Below are 27,229 nucleotides of genomic sequence, written 5' to 3' on the forward strand. Positions count from 1 at the left end.
CACTAGTAGCCACTTATCATTGTTATTCCCTCAAGTAGATTAATATAGTTACTGTAATCATTGCACAGTGGGGTTATAAGCTCCATATTAGCAGAGAGATAAGATACAAAGATAAGTGAATGGTCCAGCCAACAGTAGTGGGCATCCACTCTGTCTGCCGTGATCGATGGTGAGTCTGGATCCAAGGACTAGAGCTTTTTCCTGCATTGTTGTCTCTCAGCAGACCTACCCATGGGCGAGGATGCACCACCTCTGTTGTACCAGGGAGCTGTGGTGTAGGCTATATGTGTGCACGTGGGACATCTGTGCCCCACCTGGAGCTTGTTCTCCACATTGGGAGTGCTTATTTATGTTGATTATGGAAGATTTTTAACTTGAATGGAAAGATGACATTTTTAAAAAGTCATTTGAAGAATCAAGGTCATACTGTATAAAGCTAAGCATTACATGATTGGTCTCAAGAACATTCTCTGAGGTTTTTATTTTTTAAACAAACACTTAGAAGTTGTGTCTCTGTCTTTTTGAAAGAAGTATAAAATCTGAGACTGAGATAGATGTATAAAATAGAAAATGGAGACGTTGCTTTTTCATCAACAAGCAGAATATGGTTTTTTCCAGTTTTTATTACTTCACAATCCTTCATCTGATATTTAAAATGTATTTATGTTGAGTCATTTCTTTCTCTTTTGCTAGTAAACCGGAAGATCATGAAATGATTCTGCAGAGGCAGTAGCATTACGTTCAGTTTCTTTTTTTGTATATATCAGATAAGAGACTTGTAAATGGAAGTATGTCCACCTCACATCCTTTGTATGGTAATGGCAGTGTTGTTTGCCTTTTTGTGAGTGGTGCAACATTTATTAATTCATAAACCCACTTCCAAATAACCTAAGGGCTTTTTGACGAAAGGTGACTCTAGTAAGAACGGTGTTAGATTTTGACAGGCTACTTTTGTTTTTACAGACATTTCTTTTCTTCTTTTTAGTGTTTCGAAACTACTAGTATTTTAAGAGCGTTGTGGGGGCAGAGGGGTGACACGGTCAAAGAAAGTTAATGCACATATTTGGAGTTAGGGTTTCTGAATCTTCAACTAGGAAGGGAAAATTAAAGTTTTGAGGCTCAGCTCAGCTTAAGCCTCTTTATCACCCTCTCCGAACCAACACTTCTGGTTGGTAAAAAGCTCACAGATCTGAGAAATAAAAGCAGCTTAAGAGGTTGACTTTGGTCAACCTTAATAATAATAGAAGAGAAAAAGGGCAGCAATTCCAGAGATTCACCTATTTTCCCATAGACTAAGGGACCCTGTACACCTCCTGTCCCCTCTTTAACTCACTGTCATCTGTTCAGCAGGGCTTCCTATAACCAGTTGGTATCAGTAGAAACAGTCCTTCCATTAAGCCTAAGACATGTCTCCTAAAAAATTGTTTCAGAAGTGTTCACAGTATTTGAGCATTTAAGGGAGTGTTTGTCATATCATAGAGAGTGAAAATGGAGAAGGATAAGGACTCCAGAGTGCTGGAATTATATATGCCTGAGAGTTTGCCATACTAGCCAATAGCAAGGTTTGGGTTCTGTTTATTTTTTATAGCTCTTACTATATTCTACTTTTATCATTGAGAATATTGGGGAATTTATCTCATGATATTACTTATTATATACATTATTATACATTGCATTTTTTTTAAATATATACTGTTAAATTTATTGTTATAATATGTTATCTTGAAAGTATCAATGGCTTTTTGCAGAGCAATAATGAAATTTCACAGTATGAAAATGGAAGAAATCAACAAAATTATTCGTGACCTTTGGCGAAGTACCTATCGTGGACAAGGTAATTAACATGGTGTACCATGAATGCTCTTTCTAAAGCCCTATATCCAGCTCTTGCCTCATATGACTGCTCATCATGCCAGTATTACCTCTGGGCCTCTCTCTGAACATCTCTTTCAGATTTTCTAAGAATTCTTAGCAAGAAAAAAATGCAAAGTTTTCTATTCCAAAGCCTGACAGGACGTACAGATTTGGCCATGGTGCACATTATATTTAGTTGATGATGTAATAGGTTCTGTCGAAGTGCAGATAGGGATAAGCCGAAATGTGATAAGAAGAAAACCATCAGGAGGAAACTCTTAATAGGGGAACTAAGAAAAAGGCACCTCTGAGACTGAGAGTTGGGGCATCTGGTTGCTTCTGGCCAGGAATCTTCATCACCAGAGAAAAAGTTTCCAAACCAGCCAGTGTTTTCCTCTGGTAATGTCAGCCTCACATGTTGCTTGTAACTTACTTTGATAAGGTTTGCAAGTGACAAAAGGCTGCAGAGTGTAGGTTCCCCTAAAATCTTCTTCTTTGTCAGATATTGAATACATAGAAATTCGATCTGATGCCGATGAAAATGTATCAGCTTCTGATAAAAGGCGGAATTACAACTACCGAGTGGTGATGCTAAAGGGAGACACGCCCTTGGATATGCGAGGACGATGCAGTGCCGGACAAAAGGCAGGTATCTCAAGAGCCTAGGGAACCACCTGTACACAGAGAATTGACAAAGAGGAATCATTGTCAGTGCAGTGGAAGCACCCAAAGTTGCCCTTGAATGGTAGGAAGCTCCTTATAGCACTCCTTGCTGCCATGTAAAGTGAATCAGGCTCAGTCACTCTCATTACACTCTCTCAATTCTAACCAGCATTTCCTGCAACATTATGTAAAGTAGGCTTTTAGAAGAGAGGCCTGAAACAGTCTCACAGGATAGCCTAAATGTAAACCAAGAAGTTGAAGACCATTCACTGTTCCACAGCACTCCTTATGAGAATAAGTTTACTGGGTTATCAGTTATAGACACACCACTATTTTATGTGCCACCAAGAAAGAAAAAATTCAATTGTAATTGTAAGATGCATCCTCATTTCAGAGAAGTCAAAGGGTGGGGGAAGGGTATGTTTTAGAATCAGTGACATACAGTATTAGCAAACCAGATCCTAGATTGAGCCAGATGAGGCATTACAATAAGTGAGAGTCTAATTGAGAAGGTAGCCTCATCATAGGACTGAGTCCTCACCACCACTCCCAGCCTAGCCTTTGGGCCTGAGGACCATCTAAAAGAAGGGTCTGCCAGGGTCAAAGGCTTTGATACCCACAGGTGCCTCTGTCCCCACCACCACACACACAGGGACTCAGTGCTGGGCCAGACCATCTAACTCTACAGGAAGCTCTAGGAGGATAGCCTGGGTTGGATATATAGAGCACAGAGGAATAAAGTTTCAAAGAGTTGGGAAAGTGGGACCCGCATCCTTAGGGTACAAGGCTGGGTTCTTTCACTGTGCACTCGTTTGTAAAAGATGTTAAAGGTTTTCGAGCTTCCTCCTTTCAGATTAGAAGCAGAACATTATACTTGATAACATCTCTGGACCCCTGATTTTCTTAACAAAATTTTATAGTTCCAGAAACGGATGCTCACATTATCAGAGTTACTTTCATAAAAGGTTTGCAATTTTTGCTTAAAGACAGACACTCTATGCGTGTATGCATTTTGTCATCAACCCGGACAGCTGATACCAATTTATAAGGCATCTGCAGATTATTATCTTAATCATAGTCTGCAAAAATGACAAATTTGTGATCTACAGTCAGTATCCCCTACTTGCATTGATGATTTTTTGTGGTAATTATGAATGAGAAAATAGTTTGAAACATGTCTGTTTGGATTAAAAATACTTTCTGAACAAAAGCAGATTTCCTATAGCTACTCCAAATTATAAAAATTAATTAGCAGTAATTGCTTCCCTGGTGTTGGGTGACAGAATAGGCAAATGGTTTGGTAGAGGTGGGCCAGGAGCTCCAGTCATACTCCACTCTGAGTGGGTGGTGGTGGAGGTGGCAGCAGGAGAGAAGTGCCTATCCCCAAAGGGCCAAACTATGGCCCTGGCATCTTCAATCTGCCAGTGTCAGAGAAAAGCTATAAACTGCTCTAAAATCACTAACTCACTCACTGATGCTCCTTCACTCACAAATCGGGGTGGGGGGGGTGGAGGGGGCATTACAGCTCACACAAAAAGTAGTGTATACTTCCTAAATTAGTTCTTCACTCTTAATTCTTTGTCCCTTGTACCCTCAAATGGCTTCAGCGGTGGCCTGTTTTAGTATTAGGCTTCTATTAACCACAAAAGTGCCTCATAGTTTTGGTTGCTTGGATTTCCTACAGTCAAGCTTAAATAAAACCATACTTCTGTACTCCTGGTACTTTTTCCCCTCCCTTCCTTTCCCTCTCTCCCTCAGAATCATACACATAAACATTTAAGTGTGGGTTAGAGCAGTGGTGCCTCTTTGGGAGCCATAGATCTCACAGAACATAGATTTAAAGATGTCTCTGAGAGAAAAGGTGTCTGTGAGGCTCTGGAAAATGTATTATGTCTAAGTTTTCTAACAAATCTCATTATCAGGAAAAGAGCCAGGTCATGAATTTTTAAGGTTGTTAATCTTATAGCATTATTAAAATTACTAGTTACAGATAAATGTTAATGCATTTCTGATTCAAGTCTGTAATTTGAAGTTTTGTTGTAGCTGATGTGAGGTGTTTGTGCAGGGTCAGCACTGCTTTTAGCATTGTATTTCATTGCAAATGATAGGATGAGATGATGCAAATGATAGTTCACCTTCTGGAAGGGCATGAGCGTTTGGTCACAGTGCCAGGCTCTCCCAAACAAGAGCAGTGACTTACCTAAGGTCAGTGATCCTGTGACATTGCCCCACCTTTCCCTTCTAAAGACATTATGCCAGGTCTTCCTGCTTTCCTAAGGTGAATGAGAAAAATGTGCAGTGCAGCTAAGCTCTGGTGCTTTTTTTCCAGGTATTAGCTTCACTCATCATTCGCCTAGCCCTGGCTGAAACATTCTGCTTAAACTGTGGCATCCTTGCTTTGGATGAGCCAACGACAAATCTTGACCGAGAAAACATTGAATCTCTTGCACATGCTCTGGTTGAGTAAGTATCTCAAATTTGGGGCCAAGTTATGATAGTTTTTAAAGTAAGGTTAAGAGAATTCTATGATGAAAATCCTCTGTAGATGTGTCTTCCTTGAGGAAACTGGTTTTGCCAGACCTTAGGCTTTAGCTGGATCGTAATTCTTCAGATGCTTAAGAAAAGAACTACATGGTGAACAGCCACCCCAGACACATCCTGCATCTCCCCAAGAGTGTTCATAGGGAAACCTATGGTGAGGGTCTCCTGGCTTGGTTTGGTTTTCCTGTAAACCCACCAGAGGGGCCCACATGTCCTGTACAGGAGTTAGCATTCCCTGCTAAAGCCTTCTTAGGTGGTAACGGTAGTGACAGTGGGTTTTAGACTATTTCCCCAGCTTCTCACGTGTGTCAGCATCTATGAGGAATGACAGTGCTTACTCAAAAAGTGTATTAGTGGTGAAGTAGAATCCAGAGGGTAAAACTGCATACACTTTTTTACCATAGTTCATCTGTGGTGGGTGCACGCTCTAGGGATGGCAGCCCTTGCTTATGGGCTGTGCTGGCAGAGGAAAGGCACTTTCTGTGAGGTAGAGAAGCTATTTTGGGTACTTCTTGCTCCAGACAGACTCCTTCAAGCAGAGAAAACGTTTCCTGTGTGATAGCAGGGATGGAGCCAGAAGGAGACTTGAGCAGCCACAGAGCCACCTTTCTCCAGCCATCTCTCAGTAGTCCCGTGTGACCAACAAGTAAGGGCTGGTGCTTTTGAAACCTAAGTGCATCCACCTCCAGGCAAGGGATAAATAAGTGGTTAGGTAAAAGAAAAAGTCTTTGAAGTCTCAGACACGTAACTAATTACCTTAGCACATAGATAACAAGCAAAAATGTTCTCAGTACACCCACTCAGGCCCCCTGTGTGTCATACCAATGATGCATCCAGTGACTGGTGGTGGCAGAATTCTAAGTAGACCCAGCTCCTAAGAAGGCAGTGGGGCTCACAGTGTTATTCCCCTTGCCTGTAGTCTGTCTTGTCTCTCTTTTTTTTTTTAATGTAATTTTATTCCAGAGAAAACTAGTATCAAGTCAAGAAAACCCCAGGCAAAGGAATAATCAGACCCCTAAAGCTGAGCAGCACAGACATTAAGGAAAACTCAATTAAACATTTCCACCTGCTTTAAGAATAAACTAGATCATGTATTCTCACCAGTCTCTAAGCCAGACCTGAGTGAAGAGTCATACCATGCATCCCCACTGTCCGGAGAGGAGACGGGACTGCTACCTGGCTGGGCTGAAGGCCTGGATCCACCCCACCCCTCCCCCTGCCACTTCCTGCAGGGCTGTCAGAGGCCCTGATACTCACACAGCACAGGAAAAACCTGGTCATCACACACAGCGTACATTTATGTGTCTGACAAGGTTCTCAGTGCTTTTTTCAAATAAAAGAAAGGGTTATGTATGTTCTTTAGTAATAAAATGTTATAAATATATTGTTTCAGGATAATAAAAAGTCGCTCACAGCAGCGTAACTTCCAGCTTCTGGTGATCACTCATGATGAAGATTTTGTGGAGCTCTTAGGGCGTTCTGAATATGTGGAGAAATTCTACAGGATTAAGAAGAACATTGATCAGTGCTCAGAGATCGTGAAATGCAGTATTAGTTCCCTAGGATCTAATGTTCATTAAAAACATTCAAGATTTATATGCCTTAGAAACATGGGTCCTCAGCCAACTGCTTATTTCTGGTATTGAGTCAATATGAAAATATGTTCTTTCAGATGAGCCTTGTGTCTAGGGTTTTTAATGTCTGAGAGGTTCAAAAATCATTAAAATTGTTTCACATGGAATTTGGACTGATTCCCTGAACTTCATTCCCCTCCAGGGAGCCTCTGACAGGCCTGTGGAGCTCAACAGCAGCACAGTTGGACTCAGCTTCCCTGCTTCCCTTCCTAACACTAATGAAGGAGTCTATGGGACCTGAAGCTTCTTACTCGCCTTTCACTTCTCAAAGCATTAGTGAGAAGCAGTTCTCTGCCTGGATACTTTAAATTTGAAGTAGTCTAATGGGGGCTTCAGGGTTTGAAAAGAACCTTAATTATCTAATTCAATACCCACTGTCTTCCCTCCCCACATATCCCTACTAGGTAGTCATCCAAACCTGGGCTCTTTCTAGAGAGAGGAAGTTCCCCACTGTGCACATTGACGTTTGGAAAGCTCTGCCCAAGAGCAAGGCCTCTCTTTACTTGGGGCCTGACCTGCATTCATGAAGGAGTCTGTAACTTTCCCATATGTCTATGCTATTTATCAGGTTGGCCTTACCATGAATCCCGATTGCTCTCCAAGTATGCAACTCTGGTGTGGAAGGTAAGCAGAGCTCGCTCAAAGTCAAGACTGGCTCCCCGTGGGGTCCAAGCAGACCTGAAAAAGCAGGCCTCATTTTCATTCCAGATGTTGTTTCTAATAAGAGCCTAATCATACCCTTTCCCTGGAATTGCTGGCTGACAACTTGAAGCCTTTCACAAGCATTCCACACAGAATGCTACCAAATGATGCACTTTTGAATTAGACTTTCAGAGTCAGTCTGTCAGTCATGTGGCGCAATCACTAGGAGCCAAGAACCACTTGGCAACCACTAGAAGCTGAAAAAGGCAAAGAAACAGACTCGTCCCTCAGAGCCTCCAAAAGGAACCAGCTCTGCTGACACCTTGACTTTTAGCCCAGTAAACTGATTTTCAGACTTTTAGCCTTCAGAATTACATAAGAGAATAATACTTGTTTTAAGCTGCAGAGTTTGTGCTTATTTGTTACAGCAGCAATAGAAAACTCATACACTATCCACTGTAAATATAAACAATTTCTGTGTATCTAATATGATACTAGTTACTACTATCCTTGAGACAATTGAAAAAAGGTTACTCATCATTTTTTATGTTCTGTGGTTCACAGAAAGGATGCTGGTTGAGAAAGTCTGGTCCAGACCCTCACCCAATCCATGGATGAAAGGGCCAAGCAGCAGAGCCACCACTCCAGCCACCTGCTTCTTGTCCACTGACTGACAATGTTCAGTCATCCTAATTAGCTTTGAAAACCTAAAATCACCATTATTAGCCAAACTAGCATGATATCAACAAAGGTACCATGAGAAAAAAACAGCAGACCAATCTCACTCAGAGGACACATCCAAGAATTCATAAATTAAGAACAAATCAATTCCAGTCATCTATTAAAATAAACATACATAATAACCAAGGTGTCTTTATCCCAAGAATGCAAGAATATTTCAGAAGATAGTTCAAGGCATTAAAAGAAATCTCTGTCCAATCATCAATATACCACTAAGCTGAGACTTCAGTGACCACACATGAGAGAGAATACAGCTTTACAAAATTAGTCCAGGAAAGTCACTAAACAACAATTACAAACTCTGGGGAGAGGGTAATCTGATTTTCAGAGTTAACACATATTACTTTAAATGTCCAATTTCCAACAAGAAATTATAAGACATGCAAAGAAACAGGAATATATGGCCCATACACAGAAAAAAAAAAAAAAAGCAGTCAATAGGAGCTGTCCCTGAGGAAGCCCAGATAAAGACTTTAAATCAGCTTTTATAAATATGTTCAAGGAACTAAAGAAAATCATGTCTAAAGAATTAAAGTATGAGAATGACATCTCACCAAATGGAGACTATCATTAAGGAAGTAGAAATTATTTTTAAAAGAACCAAATAGAAATATAGAGTTCAAAAATACAATAACTGAAATAAAAATTCACTAGAGGAGCTAAACGGCAGATTTGAACTGACAGAAGAATCAGTGAACTTGAAAACAGCTCAATTAAGATTATCTAGTCTGAGGAACAGAAAGAAAAAGAATGAAGAAAAATGAACAGAAAGAGACCTATGAGACACTGTCAAGCATACTAACATACCAAGCCCACCAAGCTTAACAGGAATCCCAGAAGGAGCAAAGAGAAAGGGGCAGAAAGAACATTTGAAGAACTAGTGGCCAAAAAGTTCTGAAATTTTATGATAAATGTTAATCGTCATATCCAAGAAACTGAACAAACTGAAAAACCCAAATGAACCTTTCGGCCTACCCAATAGAATAAACTCAAAGACCCAACAGCTAACGTCATACTCATCAGTGAAAAGCTGAAAGCTTTTCCCCTAAGATCAGGCACAAAACAAGGGTGACCACTCTTGCCACTTTTATTCAACATAGCATTGGAAGTCCAAATAGGAAGAAGTAAAACTGTCACTATTTGCAGATAACATGATATTATAATAATAGAAAACCCTAAACACCATTAAAAAAAAAAACCTGTTAGAACTAACAAATCAGTAAAGTTGTAGAATACAAAAGCAATATATAAAAATCTGTTCCATTTTTATATACTAATAATGAACTATCAGAAAGAGAAATTAAGAAAATCCAATTTACAATTGCAATAAGAAAGCATAAAATACCTAGGAATAAATTTAACCAAGGAGATGAAAGACCTTTAAACTGAAAACTACAAGACATTGATGAAAGAAAATTGAAGATGACACAAGTAAATAGAACAATACTCCATGTTCATGGATTGGAAGAATTAATATTGTTAAAATACTTCCCAAAGCAACCTACAGATTCAATGCAATCCCTATCAAAATTCCAATGGCACTTTGCATAGCAATAGAACTAACAATCCTAAAATTTGTATGGAACCACGAAGCATCCTGGAAGCATCATGGTCCCTAATCTCAAACTGTATTACAAAGCTATAGTAATCAAAACAGCAGTATGGTATTGACATGAAAACAGACACATCATGGGACTTCCCTGGTGGCCCAGTGGTTAAGACTCTGCACTTCCCATGCAGGGGATGTGGGTTTGATCCCTGGTTGGGAACTAGGCTGTCACATGCCATGTGGTGTGACCCAAAAAAAAAAAAAAAAAAAAAGCCAAAAAACAAACAAAAAAACCCAGATACATCAATCAATGGAACAGAATAGAGAGCCAAGAAATAAACCCACACATATATGGCCAATTTTATGACAAAGGAGCCAAGAATATACAATGGGGAAAGGACAGTCTCTTCAATAAATGGTGTTGGGAAAACTGTACAGCCACATTCAGAAAAATGAAACTGGACCACTATCTTACACCATACACAAAAATTAACTTGAAATGAATGAAAGACTTGAACATAAAACCTGAAGCCAAAAAAGTCCGAGAAGAAAACATAGGTGGTTAATTCCTTGACATCAGTCTTGGCAACGAGTTTTTGGATTTGACACCAAAAATGAAGGCAACAAAAGCAAAAATCAACAAGTGGGGCCACATCAAAAAAGCTTCTGCACAGCAAAGGAAACCATCAACACAATGAAAAGGCAACCTACCAAATGGGAGAAAATATTTGCAAATCATATATCTGATCAGGAGTTAATATCCAAAATATATAAAGAACTCATACAACTCAAAAGCAAAAAAACAACATTCTGATTTTTAAAATGGACAGATAATCTGAAAAGACATTGTTCCAAAGAAGACATTCAGATGGCCAACAGGTACATGAAAAGGTGCCCAGCATCACTAGTCATCAGGGAAATGCAAATCAAAACCACAATGAAATATCACTTCAAAGCTGTTAGAATGAGTGTTATCAAAAAGACAAGAAATAGCAAGTGTTGGCAAGGATATAGAGAAAAGGGAACCCTTGTGTACTGTTGGTGGGAATGTAAAGTGGTACAGCCACTATGGAAAACAGTATGGAGGTTCCTTTAAAAATTAAAAACAGGATTACCATATGATCCAGCAATTCCACTTCTGGGTATTCATGTGGAGAAAACAAAAACACTAACTTGAAAAGATATATGTACCCCATTGTTCACTGCAGCATCATTTATAATAGCCAGGACAGGGAAACCACCTAAATCTTCATCAACAGATAGGTGAATAAAGAAAATGTGGGGTGTGTGTGCACGCACGTGTATAATTCAGCCATAGAGGAAGGAAATCTTGCCACTGCAACGACATGGATGGACCTTGAGGGCATTATGCTAAGTGAAATAAGTCAAGAGAAAGACAAATACTGTATGATCTCACTTACATGTGGAATCTAAAATACAAACAAAAAAACAGCTCATAGATGAAGAGAACTGATTTCAGGTTGGTAGAGGTGGAGGATGAGGGGTGTGTGTGTGTGAAATGGGTGAAGGAGATCTTAAGATTAAAAATTCCAGTTGTAAAATAAATAAGTCATGAGGATATAAGGTACAGCATAGCCACTATACTTGCATATTTGAAAATTGTTTAGAGAGTAGATCTTAAGTTCTCATCACAAGAAAAAAAAACTGTAACTACGTATGGTGATGTAACTAGACTTATTGTGGTAATCATTTTGCAATATATACAATTTTTGAATCATTATGTTATATACCTGAAACTAATAATAATGTTATATGCCAGTTATACCTCAAAAAAAAAAAAAAAACCCTCAAGAGACTGGCACTTAGGTGCATCCTAGCCAAACTGTAAAAAACAAAAGAATCTTGGAAGGAGCAAGACAAAGCAGTGAAAAAGCCTCAATAAAATTAACAGTTGACTTCTCCTTAGAAACAATGGAAACCAAAAGTCATACTGGGATGACATACTAAAAGGGCTGACTGTAACCAAGAATTCTATACCCAGTAAAACTATCCTTCAAAAACAAGAGAAAATAAGACATTTTCAGATAAATAAAAACTAAGATAATTTGTCTCCATCAGACTTGCCCTACAATGCTAAAAGAATCCTTCAGGCTGAAATGAAATAAAACTAGACTTAAATCCACATGAAAAACAGCTCCAGTAAAGGTAAATACACAGGTAATATAAAAGTATAAATGTATTTTGGTTTATAATTCAGTTTTCCTATCTGATTTAAAAGATAACTGCATTAAGAATTAATTTAAACACTGTTGATGGGCTTATAATGTTTAAAGATGTAATTTATATGACAATAATAGTACGGGGAGGGAGACTGGGCTATATAGAAGCTTTTGAAATAGAAATTAAGTTGATATTCATCTAAGCTAAAATGCTAATTTGTAATCCCCAGGGCAACCACAAAGGAAATAATTCAAAAAACCTATAGTAGAAGAAACAAAGAAACTTAAATGGTATACTCAAAATTATCTACCTAACACAAAAGAAAGGAGTAATGGAAGACTAAGAAAAACAATAAAGGCATGAGACAGACAGAAAACAAATAGCAATTTAAAAAAATAGCAAAATGGCAGACATAAATCCTGTATGATCAGTCATTACACTAAGTGTAAATGGACTAAAGATGCCAATCAGAAAGCAAAGGTTAGCAGAATGAGTTTTTCCAAAAAAATGTCCAACTGTATGTTTATAAAAGACATGCTTTAGATACAATGACACAAATAGGTGGAAAATAAAAGGATGGAAAAAGAAATTCCACACAAACAGTACTCAAGAGTGCTGGAGTGGCTGTACTATATCAGGCAAAATAGATTTTAAGACAAAAATTGTTACTAAAGACAGAGAAGGGCATTCTATAATGATGAAAAGTCAATCCATCAGGAAGATATAACAATTATAAACATATATGCACCTAACAATAGATATCTGAATGCAAAATATATGAAGAAAAACTGACAAAGGAAGAAGTAGACCATTTCAACAGTAATAGTTGGAGACTTAATTACCCCACTTTCAATAATGGACAGAATACATAGAAGATCAACAAGGAAGTAGAAGACTTGAACAAAACTATAAACTAACTAAACCTAACAGACACCTATAGTACACTTCATGTACAAAAGCAAGATACACATTCTTCTTAAGTGACATGGAACATTCCCCAGGACAGACCATATGTTATGCCATAAAACAAGTCTCAAAAAATTTGAAAAGATTGGAATTGTAAAAAATATGTTCTCCTACCACGATGGAGTGAGATTAGAAATCAGTAACATAAAGACATTTGGGAAAGTCACAAATATGTGGAAATTAAAAGATACACTATTAAATAACTAATAGGTCAAAGAAGAAATTACAAGGGAAAAGACAAAAGATTTTGAGATAAATAAAAATGAAAACAACACCCAAAACCTATGGGATGCAGTGAAAACAGTGCTTAGAAGGAGGTTTACAGCTGTAAATGCCTCCATTTAAAAAGGAAAAGTGATCTCAAATCAATAACCTAACCTTCCTACTACAGACTGAATGTTTGTATCCCCCAAAATTCATATTTGAAATTTAATCACCAATATGATGGTATTTGGAGGTGGTGCCTTTGGAAGATTATTAGGTTATTAGGGTGGAGCCCTAGTGAATGGGATTAGTGCCCTTATAAAAAAGACCCCAGAGTGCTTCCCTTGCCCCTTCTACCATGTGAGGACACAGCAAAAGGATGGCCATCTCTGAACCAGAAAGCTGGCCCTCACCATACCCCAAATCTGCCAATGCCTTGATCTTGGACTTCCCAGCCTCCAGAACTTTGAGAAATAAGTTCTTCTTGTTTAAGTCACCCACTAGTATTAAAAATACCAGTCTATGGTATTTTTTAACAGCAGCCCAAATCACTTAAGACAGAAATAAGTACCAAGAGTAAGATGCTGCTATAACAACCCAGAGAATATACAAATGGCCAATAAGCACATAAATAGATGTCCAACATCAGTAATCTTTAGGGAAATGCAAAGCAAAGCCATGATTAGGTATCACTTCACATCTGTTAGGATGGCTATCAAAAAAACAGAAAATGTGTTGATGAAGATGTGGAGAAACTGAAACACTTGGGCACTGTTTGTGAAAATGTAAAATGGTGTAGCCACTATGATAGTTCCCCCAAAATTAAAAATAGAATTACCATATGATCCAGCAATTCCATTTCAGGGTCCATATCCAAAAGAACTGAAGTCATGAGGTCATACTGATATAAACAAGTACTTAATTAGATAAATGAAAGAGGGATAAGGGACAGCTCTTCTTTATAGTAGAATTACAAATAAATGAAAAGAGGCAAATAGAAAAATCACCATTAGGCAAACACCACGGTAAAAATTATTTCAGACAATATCCACTGATGGGTGCTAATATTAGTGGGCACAAATTTGAAAAGAAACAATTTATATAGTCTCAAACTATCAATATATTTATTAACTAAAAAGAGAAAGTAACTTTATAGTGGAGAAACCTCGTAGAAACCAGTTTAACCAAGTGACAAAGGTCAACATCACCAAAATAAGATATACTGGCATCATGAATCCTATGATGTGCACTGAGGACACAATTTCATTTCTGTGATATTCTTGCCAAAAATTTTTAACTTTATTTCAGTTATAAGAAAACATCAAGATCGGAATTGAGGAACATTTGACAGCATAACTGATCAATACTGAAAAGTGTCATAGGTTATGAAAGACAAGAAAAACTAAAGAACTGTTACAGACTACAGAAGACTAAGGAGAACTAATAACTAAATGCAATGTGGGTTCCTGAGTTAGATCTTGGAACAGGAAAAGGACATTGGTGGAAACACTGTTGAAATTAGAATAAGATCTGGGGACTCTAAAGAGTCCACCTTGGGCTTCCCTGGTGGCGCAGTGGTTAAGAATCTGCCTGCCAATGCAGGGGAACTGGGTTCGAGCCCTGGTCTGGGAAGATCCCACATGCCGCGGAGCAACTAAGCCCGTGAGCCACAACCACTGAGCCTGCGCGTCTGGAGCCTGTGCTCCGCAACGGGAGAGGCTGCGACAGTGAGAGGCCCGCGCACTGCGATGAAGAGTGGCCCCCGCTCTCCGCAACTGGAGAAAGCCCTCACACAGAAACGAAGACCCAACACAGCCAAAAATAAATAAATAAAATAAATAAAGTTTAAAAAAAAAAAAAAAAAAAAAAGAGTCCACCTTCCAATGCAGGGGACGTGGGTTTGATCCCTGGTCAGGGGACTAAGATCCCACATGCTGCGGGGCAACTAAGCCCACGTGCCACAACTACTGAGCCCATGCTCCTCAACTAGAGAGGCCACGCAGTCTGGAGCCCGCACATCACAACTAGAGAGAGAAAACCCGCAAGCCACAACTAGAGAGAAGCCCACGCACTGCAATGAAGAGCCCGCGCGCTGCAACTAAGACCTGACATATCCAAGAATAAAATTAATTAATTAATTAATAAAAATAGAATAAGGTCTGTAGTTTACCTGATACTAGTAAACCAATTTAATTTTTCTGTTTTTTATAATTGCACTATGATTATTATATACAGTATGATATACACACACACAGACTGTTGTGTGAATTATTTGCATAAAACATGTCTTCCACACTAGGTTGAATATTTACAAAGGCAAAGATTTCATTTTTAGTTTAGGAATGAAGTATTTATCATATATACATACACCTACTAGAGTGACAGATACCAAGATATTACAATGATTATTGTCTGGATGCTGAGATTATGGGGGATTTTTCTTTGCACATCTGCATTTTATACAACATTTTTGTGTATTTTTTAAAATGCAGAATACTGATATTGGAGAATGCTCTTCATATATGTTGCGTGAAAAAAAAAGATGGTAAAAGCTGTGTAGAATATAATACCATTTTTGTAACAAAATATAAACATACATAGAAGAAGGACTGTTAATAGATACTGAGGTGTTATCGGTGTCAGGTCAAAGAGGTGCAAGGTTAGTGTTTCCTTCTCATTGCTTGTCTCTTTAATAAATTCTCTACATTAAAAACATATATTCCAAGTAAAAACAAGGGAATGAACACATAAACTCCCACCTGATAACCCAGTAAGATGAGGGTAACTGAATCTTTAAAAGGTTTAAACTCACCAAAATGGGAGAAAGGAACAATAGCAACAGCATTTTGAAGGGTAGAAAGCAGACTGACAGCAGACAGACTACTTGGCTGACCCCCCAAAACTGAATCCTAAACCAGCCATAAAGAAGGTGAGACCTATTCTGATGTATAGATTCCTCAAATGCTCAGGAACAGGCAGAAAACCAAGTACCTCTGGATGGGGAGTGGTTAAAATAAGTTGGAACTTGGTTTAAGAAGCAGTTAAATCCCCATTTCCACTCCTCAAAATTGAGTGACCCCACTCCAGCAGAAGATGGAAGTATTTTTTTTTCTGGAGAGGGTATCTAGACCAAGAAACACTAGGCACAGTTGAGAGTGGCCTAGCTGTGCTAAAATCAGGGCACTAAGTGAATAATTAACAGATGCTAGGACCCCCATGCCCAGCCCTCTACGCACCCTTGGCTGCCAAAATGCTGTCAGCCAGGCTGGAGACATGGCGATTCTATTCTGGGGAAGTTGCCCCACCTGCCACAAAATGACCTAAAGAAGCTCGTATGGGAGGTCCCCCAATGAAACAAGCCAACAGCCCTCTAGTGAACACCACCACCACCACCACCACACACACACACACACACACACACACACACACACACACACAAAGGCTTTCAATCTACTGTTAGTCCTCCACTCTTTAGATATGAGCAGGGAATCCCGGATAACATGATACCCAAGGAAAGTCCATAACATGAAAGAAAAAGGTCAAAATAAATTTAAAAGAAAAAACATGGAGGAAATAGAGACTATGTATGGAGAAGGAAACTTTTAAAAAATACCAATTATCAGTAAAAATTTCAGATTGCTAAGAAAAGATATCCATCAATGAAATAAGAACTTGATGCAATTAGACACATGCATATTCAGAGAAAAGTACAACACCCTTGGGATGGAAGATAATGTTATGGAAATATCCCAGAGAAGAGAAAATTTTTGAATAAAAAATAAGAGAAAAAGATAAAATTAGAGCACTAGTCCATGAGGTATATAATCAAAAAAATGGTAGTTCCAATAAGAGGGAAGAGATAGAATAGAGGAAAAAGTCATAAAACATTTTTAAAATATTCCAATCTAAGTGTGAATATAGAAATATCTTCTTATAAAAAGTGAGAAAAAGCAAGGTGCAAAATGTATATAGGATGCTACCTCATGTGTAGGAACAAGATAAAAATAAGACCATATATTCATAGTTGCTTATATTTATATAAACTCAGGATACACCAAAAAATTAATAAAAAATAGTTATTTGGGGGGAGGGTGTTGAGGCATTTCACTGAATTTTTTCATATATTTCATTTTGATTTTTGAGCCATGTGACTGGAATACCTATTCAAAATTAGAAGTAAAAATAAAATTACTCTGCAGGAACCAGTGTTGTGGTAGGGAAACTTGAACTATAACTGATGAGTTGCTGGAGACTCTGCATGGTCAAGTCTGAGAGATAAAAACTCCAGGGGACCCAGTCATGGGGGGCACACTTTTGTGAGTTTTGCCTCCAGGATCTCACCAGGTCCTCACAGTGAATATCAGAGAAAAGTCACCTCATGCTTCAGGCAGGGGGAAGGGAAATGAAATATTTTGAAATACGCCAGAGCATTCTATTCTGCTTAATAAGTCTGCCCTCAGGAGAAACTATTTAACTAAAGCCTAATCTGCTGGAGTTTTATCAGAGCCTGACTGGCCTAAGAGAAGAGAAACACCCAGCTCCAGCTAGCTCTAGCCATTCTGTCCCACTGAAGGGTGAGGGGACTTAGAGGTTAGAGGCATGTGTGAAGTTCATAGTCCAGAGGGACAGGCTCACTAAAAGACTAAGACCTACTACTCATAGGACTATAGAAAACTACGCCCCCAACATACCATCACATACCATTTACCATCACATTAATAAAGGCATATTTACAGCAGTTCTTTTTACCCAATACATTATATCTGGCTATCAAGAAAAAATTATGACATACTAAAAGGCAAAAATCACAGTTGGAAGAGACAGAGCAAGCAAGAGAACCAGACTCAGATATGGCAGGGATGTTGGGATTATCAGACCAGGAATTTTAAACAACTATAAGATGCTAAAGGCTTTAATGGATAAAACAGACAAGATGCAAGAATGGATGGGCAATGTAAGCAGAGAAAAGGAAATTATAAGAATGAACCAAAAAAAAATGCTAGAGATCAAAAACAATGAGAAAAATGTCTTTGTTTTGCTTATTAGTAGACTGGACGCAGCTGAGAAAAGAATCTCTCAACTTGAGGATATCTCATTAGAAACCACCAAAACTGAAAAAAGCAAAGAGAATAAAAGAGAGAGAGAAAAAAAGAACAAAATATCCAATAACTATAGGACAACTACTAAAGGAGTAACATAAGTATAATCAGAATTCCAAAAGAAGAAAAAGAGAAGGAACAGAAGAAATATTTGAAACAATAATGATGGAAAAATCCCCCGTATTAACGTCAGACACCAAACCACAGATCCAGGAAGCTCAGAGTACACTGAGCAGGATAAATGCCCCACCCCCAACCCGTCTCTCCAAATACACATAGGCATATCATTTTCAAACTACAGAAAGTCAAAGATAAGAAACTATTTATTCATAGAAACCAAGACATGGAAACAACCTAAATGTCCACTGACAGATGAATGGATAAAGAAGATGTGGTACATATATACAATGGAATACTACTCAGCCATAAAAAAGAATGAAATAATGCCATTTTCAGCAACATGGATACAACTAGAGACGATCATACTAAGTGAAGTAAGTCAGAAAGAGAAAGACAAATATCATATGCTATCACTTATATGTGGAATCTAAAGTATCCTGTGATAAACCATATGGAAAAGAATATGAAAAAGAATATGTATATGTATAACTGAGTCACTTTGCTGTACAGCAGTAATTAACACAACATTGTAAATCAACTATACTTCAATTAAAAAAAACTCTAAAAGAAGCTGGGGGTGGGGGTGGGGGAGGGATGCCTTACCTATAGAAGAATAAAGATAACAATTACACTTGTTTCTCTTCAGAAATCATGCAAGCAAAGAGTGGAGTGAAATATTTTAAATGCTAAGAGAAAAAAAAAAACCCAAAAAACACCACCAACCTAAAATTCTGTACCCTGCAAAATTATCCTTCAGAACTGAAGGAGAAATGAAGACTTACTCAAGTAAAAATTAAGAGAATCTATGGCTAGTAGACTGAACTTGTAAGAAATGACAAAAGAAATCTTTAGTGAGAAGGAAAATGATAAAACTCAGATCTATATAAAGAAAGAAAGAAGGAATAAGTGAAGGTAAAATAAAAAACATTTATTTTTCTTATTCATAATCGATCTCATAATAATTTGTTCAAAATAATAATGGCAACAATGTATTTGATTATATATGCTTTTATATAAATAAATAAATATCAATACACATACACACACGCACACACAGTTGGTCCTCCATATCCACGAGTTCTGCATCCGTGGATACAGAGGGCCAACTGTAAGGGACTTCAGCATCTGTGAATTTTTGTATCTGCAGAGGGTCCTAAAACCAATCCCCTGTGGATACTGAGGGATGACTGCACACATATATAAACATACATGCTTATGTATAAATGAAATGAATGACAACAATGAAACAAGACGGAAGAGAGGAATCAGGATTATTTTATTATAAGGTACTCATACTACCCATGAAGTGGTATAGTGTTATTTGAAAATGAACTTGGATTAATTGTAAATACATACTGCCAACTCTAGGGCAATCACTGAAAAAAGTTAAGAAGTATAACTAATGTGTTAATAAAGGAGAGACAACTGAAGCATATAAAATGCTTAATTAAAACCATAAAAGGCAGTAAAAAAGTGAAAGGCAAAAATAGCAACAAAGAACAAGGAACAAATAGAAAACAGTAACAATTACGGTAGACATTAATTCAACTATATCAATAATCCTTTTGAACATCAATGGCCTAAATGCACCAATTATTTCAGAGTAGGTCAAGAAACAAGACCTAAGTATTAATCTACTTTAAATATAAAGACATATATAGAATAAAAGAAAATTGATGGAGAAAGATATACTATGATAACAGTAACCAAAATAAAGCAGGAGTAGCTATATTAATACTAATAATGTATTAATTTCAGACAGAGCAGACTTCAGACCAAGGAAAGTTATTAGGGATAAAAAGAGGCATTACATAATGATAAGAGTCAATTCTCCAAGAAGACATATCCATCCTTAATGCGTATGCCTCTAACAACAGAGGATCAAAATGCATGGGGCAAAAACTGATAGAACTGCAAGAAGAAATAGATGAATCCAGTATTATAGCCAGGAGACTTCAACACCCCTCTATCAGAAATGGAAAGATTCAGCAAGCAGAACTTCAGTAAGGACACAGTTGAATTCAACAGCACCATCAATCAACTGGATATAATAAATATCTATAGACTACTTCATCCAACAACAGCAGAATGTATATTCTTCTCAAGCTCGCACAAAAAGTTCACCAAGAACACCAAGACACCAATGCCTGCTGTCATACCACAAGGAAATTAAACTAGAAATCAATAACAGAAAGAAAGCTGGAACACCCCCCCAACTATATGGAGATTAAACAAAATATGTCTAAATAACTTATGGGTTAAAGAAGAAATCTCAAGAGAAATTGAACAATATTTTGAACTAAATGGATATGAAAACATAACATCAAATTTTATGGGATGTAGTGAAAGCAGTGCTTAGAAGAATATTTATAGCAATGAAAACATACAGTAGAAAAGAAAGATCTAAAATCAATCATCTAAGCTTCTACCTTAGGAAATTAGAAAAAGAAGAGCAAATTAAATCCAAAGTAAGCAGAAGAAAAGAAGTAATAAGAATTAGAGCAGAAATCTATGAAATTGAAAACAGGAAATCAATAGAGAAAATCAATAAAATCAAAAGCTGGTTCTTTGAAAAGATCAATAGAATCGATAAGCCTCTAGCCAGGTGAACTAAGGAAAAAGAGAGGACTCAAATTACTAATAACATAAATGAAAGAGCAACATCACTATAGATCCTATGGACATTAAAAGGATAATAAAGGAACAATATGAACAACTCTATGGCCACAAATGTGATAACCTAGATGAAAATGGACCAATTCCTTGAAAGATACAATCTGCCAAAACTCACGCAAGAAGAAACAGGCAATCTGAATAGGCCTATATCTATCAAAGAAATTGAATAATACTTAATAACCTTCCAAAATAGAAAGCACCAGGCCCAGAATTCATGGGGAATTTGATAAAATGTTTAAGAAAGAAATTAAATAAATTCTCTACAATATCTTTCAGAACATGGAAGTAGAGAGAATACTTCCTAACTCATCCTATGAGGCCAGCATTATCCTAATAGCAAAACAGACAAAGATATTACAAGAAAAAAAAGTACCAATCAATATCTGTGGTAAAATGCAAAAATCCTCAACAAAATATTAGCAAACTGAATGTAAAAAATGTAGACAAAGAATTATACAGCACCACCTAGTGGGATTTATCCCAGATATGCCAGGCTGCTTCATATTCAAAAATCAATTAATATAATCCATCACATCAACAGGCTAAAGAAGACAAATCACATGATCATATTAATAGATACAGAAAAAGCATTTTATAAAATCCATCACCTATTCATGATAAAAGCTCTCAGTAAACTAAGAATAGAGGGGAACTTCCTCAATTTGATAAAGAATATCTACAAAAACCTATAGTTAACATCATACATCATGGTGAGAAACTTGAAGCTTTCCCACGAAGATCAGAAACAAGGCAAGGATATCTCCAATCACCACTGCTTTTCAACGTCATACTAGAAGTCCTAGCTAATGCAACAAGACAAGAAAAGGAAATAAAAAGAATACAGATTGGGAAGAAAGAAAGAAAACTTTGTTTGTTGATGACATGAGAGCCTAAGTATAAAATCCAAAAGGATCAACAGAAACTCCTGAAACTAATAAGTGATTATAGCAGGGTTGCAGGATATAAGTTTCATACACAAAAGTCGATCACCTTCCTATATATCAGCAATGAACAAGTGGAATTTGAAATACTGTTTACAGTAGTAACCCAAAAATGAAATACTTAGGTATAAATCTAACAAAATATGTATGAGATCTATATGAGGAAAACTACAAAATTCTGATGAGAGAAATCAAAGAACTAAATAAATGGAGAGATAATCCATGTTCATGGATAGGAAGAATCAATACTGTCAACATGTCAGTTCCTCCCAACTTGGTCTACAGATTCAAGCAATCCCAATCAATAGTCCAACAAGTTATTTTGAAGATATCAACAAACTGATTATAAAGTTTATATGGAGAGGCAAAAGATCCAGAATATTGAAGAAGAACAAAGTTGGCGGACTGACACTACCCAACATCAGGACTTATTATAAGGCTACAATAATCAGGACAGTGTGGTATTAGTAAAAGAATAGACAAATAGATCAATGGAACAGAACAGACAGCCCACAAATAGACCCATATAAATATAGTCAACTGATCTTTGGCAGAGGAGCAAAGGGAATACAATGGAACAAAGATAATCTTTTCAACAAAAAACGCAGGAACTGGACACCCGCTGGCAAAAAATAAATAAATAGGGCTTCCCTGGTGGCACAGTGGTTAAGAATCTGCCTGCCAATGCAGGGGACATGGGTTCAATCCCTGGTCTGGGAAGATCCCACATGCCGCGGTGGAGCAACTAAGCCTGTGCACCACAACTACTGAGCCTGTGCTCTAGAGCCCACGAGCCACAACTACTGAGCCCACGTGCCACAACTACTGAAGCCCATGCGCCTAGGGCCTGTGCTCCACAACAAGAGTAGCCCCCGCTCTCCACAACTAGAGAAAGCTCGCGCGGAGCAACAAAGACCCAACGCAGCCGAAAATAAATAAATAAAAATTTTAAAAATGAATAAAAAATAAAATTATATATATATATATATATATATATATATATTTATTTATATATATACGTGAATCACAGGCCTGAATGTAAAACACAAACCTATAAAACTTCTAGAAGATAGCATAGGAGAAAACGTAGATGACTTTGGGTTTGGTGATGACTTTTTACATGCAACACCAGAGGCATGCAGAGGCATGATCCATGAAAGAAATAATTGATAAACTGGACTTCATTAAAATAAAAAATTTCTTCTTTGCAAAAACCACTCTCAAGAGAATGAAGACAAGCCACAGACTGGGAGAAAATATCTGTAAAAGACATCAGATAAAGGACTGTTATCCAATATATAAAACTCAACAATAAGCAAATGAACAGCCCAATTTTAAAAAGAGGTCAATGACCTTAACAGACACCTCACCCAAGAAAATACACAGACGGCAAGTAAGCGTATGAAAAGCTACTCCACACCATATATCAGCAGGAAAATGTAAATTAAAACAACAGTGAGGGCTTCCCTGGTGGCGCAGTGCTTGGGAATCTGCCTGCTAGTGCAGGGGACACGGGTTCGAGCCCTGGTCTGGGAGGATCCCACGTGCCGCGGGGCAACTGGGCCCGTGAGCCACAACTACTGAGCCTGTGCGTCTGGAGCCTGTGCTCCGCAACAGGAGAGGCCGCGATAGTGAGAGGCCCGCGCACCGCGATGAAGAGTGGCCCCCGCTTGCCGCGGCTGGAGAAAGCCCTCGCACGGAAACGAAGACCCAACACAGCCAAAAATAAATATATAAAAATAAATAAATAAATAAAAGATTACTATTAAAAATAATAATAATAATAAAATAATTTTTAAAAAAACCAACAACAGTGAGATACCATTACATACCCATTTGGTCAAAATCCAAAACACTGACAACACCAAATTCTCACGAAGATGTGAAGCAACAGGAACTCTCATTCACTGCCGGTGGGAATGCAAAATGGTACAGTCACTTTGGAAGACACTTTGACAGTTTCCTACAAAATTAAACATACTCTTACCATATGATCCAGTGATTGCATCCTTTGGTACTTATGCAAATTGAAAACTTATGTCCACACGAAAATTTGCACATGATGTCTATAGCAGTTTTATTCATAACTGCCAAAACTTGATGCAACCAAGATATCCTTCTGTAGATAAGTGGATAAATAAACTTAGTACATCCAGACAACAGAATATTATTCCATGCTAAAAAGAAATGAGCTGTCAAGCCATGAAAAGACATGGAAGAAACATAAATGCATATTACTAAGTGAAAAAAGCCAATCTGAAAAGGCTACATAATATATGATTCCAACTATATGATTCTGGAAAAGGCACAACTATGGAAAAAGTAGAAAGATCAGTGGTAGCCACGGGTTAGGAGTGAAGATAGGGTGAATAGGTGGAGCACAGAGGATTTTTTAGTGCAATGAAACTACTCTCTCTCTCTCTCTCTCTCTCTCTCTCTCTCTCTCTCTCTCTGGCAATGGATATATGACATTACACATTTGTTAAAACCCATAGAACGTACAACAAAAAAGAACCCTAAGGTAAACTATGGACTCTGGGTGATACTGACGTGTTCCTGTAGGCTCATCAATTGTACCACTCTGTTGGGGGATGTTGATTATGTATATGTGGGGTTAGGGAGTATATGGAAACTCTGTACTTTCTACTCAGTTTTGCTATGAATCTAAAAAAAAAAAATCTATTTTTTTAAAAAGCAATGGCTTTACAATAATTTTTTAAATAAAATAATAACAGAGGTTTAAAATTTTTTTTAATCAGAATGGCCATCATCAAAAAGCCTACAAATAATAAATGCTGGGGAGGGTGTGGAGAAAAGGGAACCCTCCTACACTGTTGATGGGAATGTAAATTGGTGCAGCCACTATGGAAAACTAAAAATAGAGTTACCATATGATCCAGCAATCCCAATCCTGGGCATATATCCAGAAAAGACGAAAGCTAATTTGAAAAGATACATGCACCCCAATGTTCATAGCAGCACTATTTATAATAGCTAAGACATGGAAGCAACTGAAATGTCCAAGGACAGATGAATGGATAAAGAAGATGTGGTGTATAGATACAATGGAATACTATTCAGCCATAAAAAAGGATGAAATAATGCCATTTACAGAACATGGATGGACCTAGAGATTATCATACTAAGTGAAGTAAGTCAGAGAAAGACAAATATTATGACATCACTTAAATGTGGAATCTAAAAAACAGTACAAATTAACTTATTTACAAAACAGGAACAGACTCACAGACATAGAAAACAAACTTATGGTTACCAAAGGGAAAGGAGGGAGAGGGATAAATTAGGAGTATGGAATTAACAGATACACACTAACATATATATATATTAGATAAACAACAAGGATTTACTGTATAGCACAGGGAACTATATTCAATATCTTTAAATAACTTATAATGGAAAAGAATGTTTTTAATATTATATGTACAACCAAATCACTTTGCTGTACATCTGAAACTAACACAATATGGTAAATCAACTATATTTCAATAAAAAATTTTTTTAAAGAAAGAAAATTTCCCAGAACTTAGTGACATGTTTGTTTGAAAGAGCCCACTGTGTCTGGCATCACAGATGAAAACAAAGCTACACCAAGAAACATCACTGTAAAATTTGGGGCATGGGAAACCAAGAAATTTTCCTACAGATTTCCAGAGAGTTAGAACTAAGATCTGGATACAAAATGCTTTTGGACTTCTGAAGATAGGAGATACTGGAAGATAGGAGGCAATAGCACAGGTATTCAAAATTCTGAAGGAAAATTATTTCCTGCCTGAAATTCTGTGTTTATTTGGATGTGTTCCCTGCAAGAAAGAGGAAGACCTGGGATGCAAGGAATAGGAAAGAGGAGAAGGTAATTCCCATGGCACGATGACAGGAGCCCTCAGCACAACAGCTGTATAGAAGTTATCAGATGGCAGCTGTCCGTGTCCGAGCAGGTCAACAGGCTCCAGGGGAGATTTTCTTGGGAAGATGAAATTGTGAAAATAACTGATTTACCCAAATCTGTTAAAAGGAGATTTATGTAAGTGGCTGAGAATTTAGGATTAAATCACAGAGGAACATAGAAAAACTAAGCAAATGGAAAAATAAGACAATTATTAATTATTAGGAAAAAAGTTTTGAGGGAAAACTAATCTTAGTTAACTATATGTTTCAGCTGAGAATAGATTAGCGTAATTATGTAAACAGTAAACAAAGCTTTTGGCCAACCCAAATTATGATCTACGCATATTGGTAGAATGAGAAAAAAGGAAAGATACAGTGGAAGAAGGACAGCAAGGAGGAGAAGAATTAAATATTCATCGCAAACCACAGATACTGCCTGCATTTGAAAATCGAGAAATCCAGAAACATGGAGGTGGTAAATATCAAAAGAAGCAGTTACGGTCGTGGTTCCTCTGGAGAAGAGGCCAAGGGGGTAGGGGTGGGGAGCTGCTTGTCAACAACTGAAGGCTCTGAGATTTTATCCCACTTGCATGCTAACCAGTCAGCTTGCCACAGTTTCATGGAGGCTGGCAGAAGACACAAGACTCCTGCATCAGAGACAAAGAACAGATTGTTAGACACAGCACTAGTAGTATTAAGAGTATTATCTTTTATTTGGTCCCCTGAACCCCAGTTCTCACAGAGTGGTGCCAAGAGAGCCAGATGGTACCTGTACACACAGCGGAAGTACAGGAGAAGAAGCCTGAGCTGAGACAGCCTGAATTGCTAATAATGGACAGTAAGTCTGCCTGCCTTTTTGCTTCAGAGGAAGATGCTGTCTCTTCCAAGGTTGCTTGCTATGAAAACATGTCGAAAAAGACTGTAGGGAACAAAGTAGGGCAGTCAGTGCCTCACTCACGAGACGTGAAGACCAATGGAGGAATACATCAAAAGTGATGTTTTTCTTAATAAACCTCCTCAAATTATTTGATTTTTTAAAAATTACATGCACGTATAACTTTCATAAAAATGAAAATTTACTAACTTAGGAATTTTACATTATTAAAACAACTTGCCTGACACTTCTACTGACTGGGTATCTCTTCTCTCCAACGGAGAGCCAAAGTCGGAAAAAAACTGGAAAAGGACGTTTTCCAAAACTTCGCGCATGGCGGGCTGGTCCCAATGAAGGGCGGTCCCAACCCCAGCTGTCCAATCTGTGCTGAGAGCCAGGGGGTGAGGCCGGCGAGCCCGCCCTTCCCTGGCCCTGGCTTCGCATCGGGGCAGGCTCCTATACGCCCCGAGCGCCCGGTTCTGCATCTGCAAGACCCGGATGGGGCGGCCCAACGCCGTGGCCGGTGGAGAGCTGCAAGCCACGTGTGTCGAGTGCCCGGAGCAGCCCTTTTGTAGCTGTGTTGATTGCAATGATTCGGGATGTGAACCAAGCCTCACTGGGGAGAAAAAAAAAAAGCA

General features: G+C 37.9%; 2 protein-coding genes across 4 annotated transcripts in view; one reads left to right on the forward strand and one right to left on the reverse strand.

Annotated features, from left to right (window-relative positions):
* RAD50 (RAD50 double strand break repair protein) overlaps window positions 1-6,799 on the forward strand; it is a 111,439-nt gene extending 104,640 nt beyond the window's left edge. For all 3 annotated transcript variants that reach the window (XM_082378897.1, XM_082378895.1, XM_082378896.1), the window contains 4 exons: window positions 1,749-1,834; window positions 2,357-2,499; window positions 4,847-4,980; window positions 6,452-6,799. In XM_082378897.1, the coding sequence (XP_082235023.1) occupies window positions 1,749-1,834; window positions 2,357-2,499; window positions 4,847-4,980; window positions 6,452-6,638 (550 nt within the window). In that variant the 3' untranslated portion in view covers window positions 6,639-6,799. The remainder of the gene's footprint in view (window positions 1-1,748; window positions 1,835-2,356; window positions 2,500-4,846; window positions 4,981-6,451) is intronic.
* Window positions 6,800-6,920: 121 nt separating this feature from the next.
* The window catches only part of KIF3A (kinesin family member 3A), a 122,381-nt gene continuing 102,072 nt past the window's right edge, over window positions 6,921-27,229 (reverse strand). Inside the window, exons 22-23 of the transcript XR_014241130.1 lie at window positions 14,853-27,207; window positions 6,921-14,527 (exon numbers count right to left, since the gene is read on the reverse strand). The gene's annotated coding sequence lies outside the window, so the exon portion shown is untranslated. The remainder of the gene's footprint in view (window positions 14,528-14,852; window positions 27,208-27,229) is intronic.

Source organism: Balaenoptera borealis (genome assembly GCF_965194805.1).
Source record: "Balaenoptera borealis genome assembly, chromosome: 2".
Lineage (NCBI taxonomy): Eukaryota > Metazoa > Chordata > Mammalia > Artiodactyla > Balaenopteridae > Balaenoptera > Balaenoptera borealis.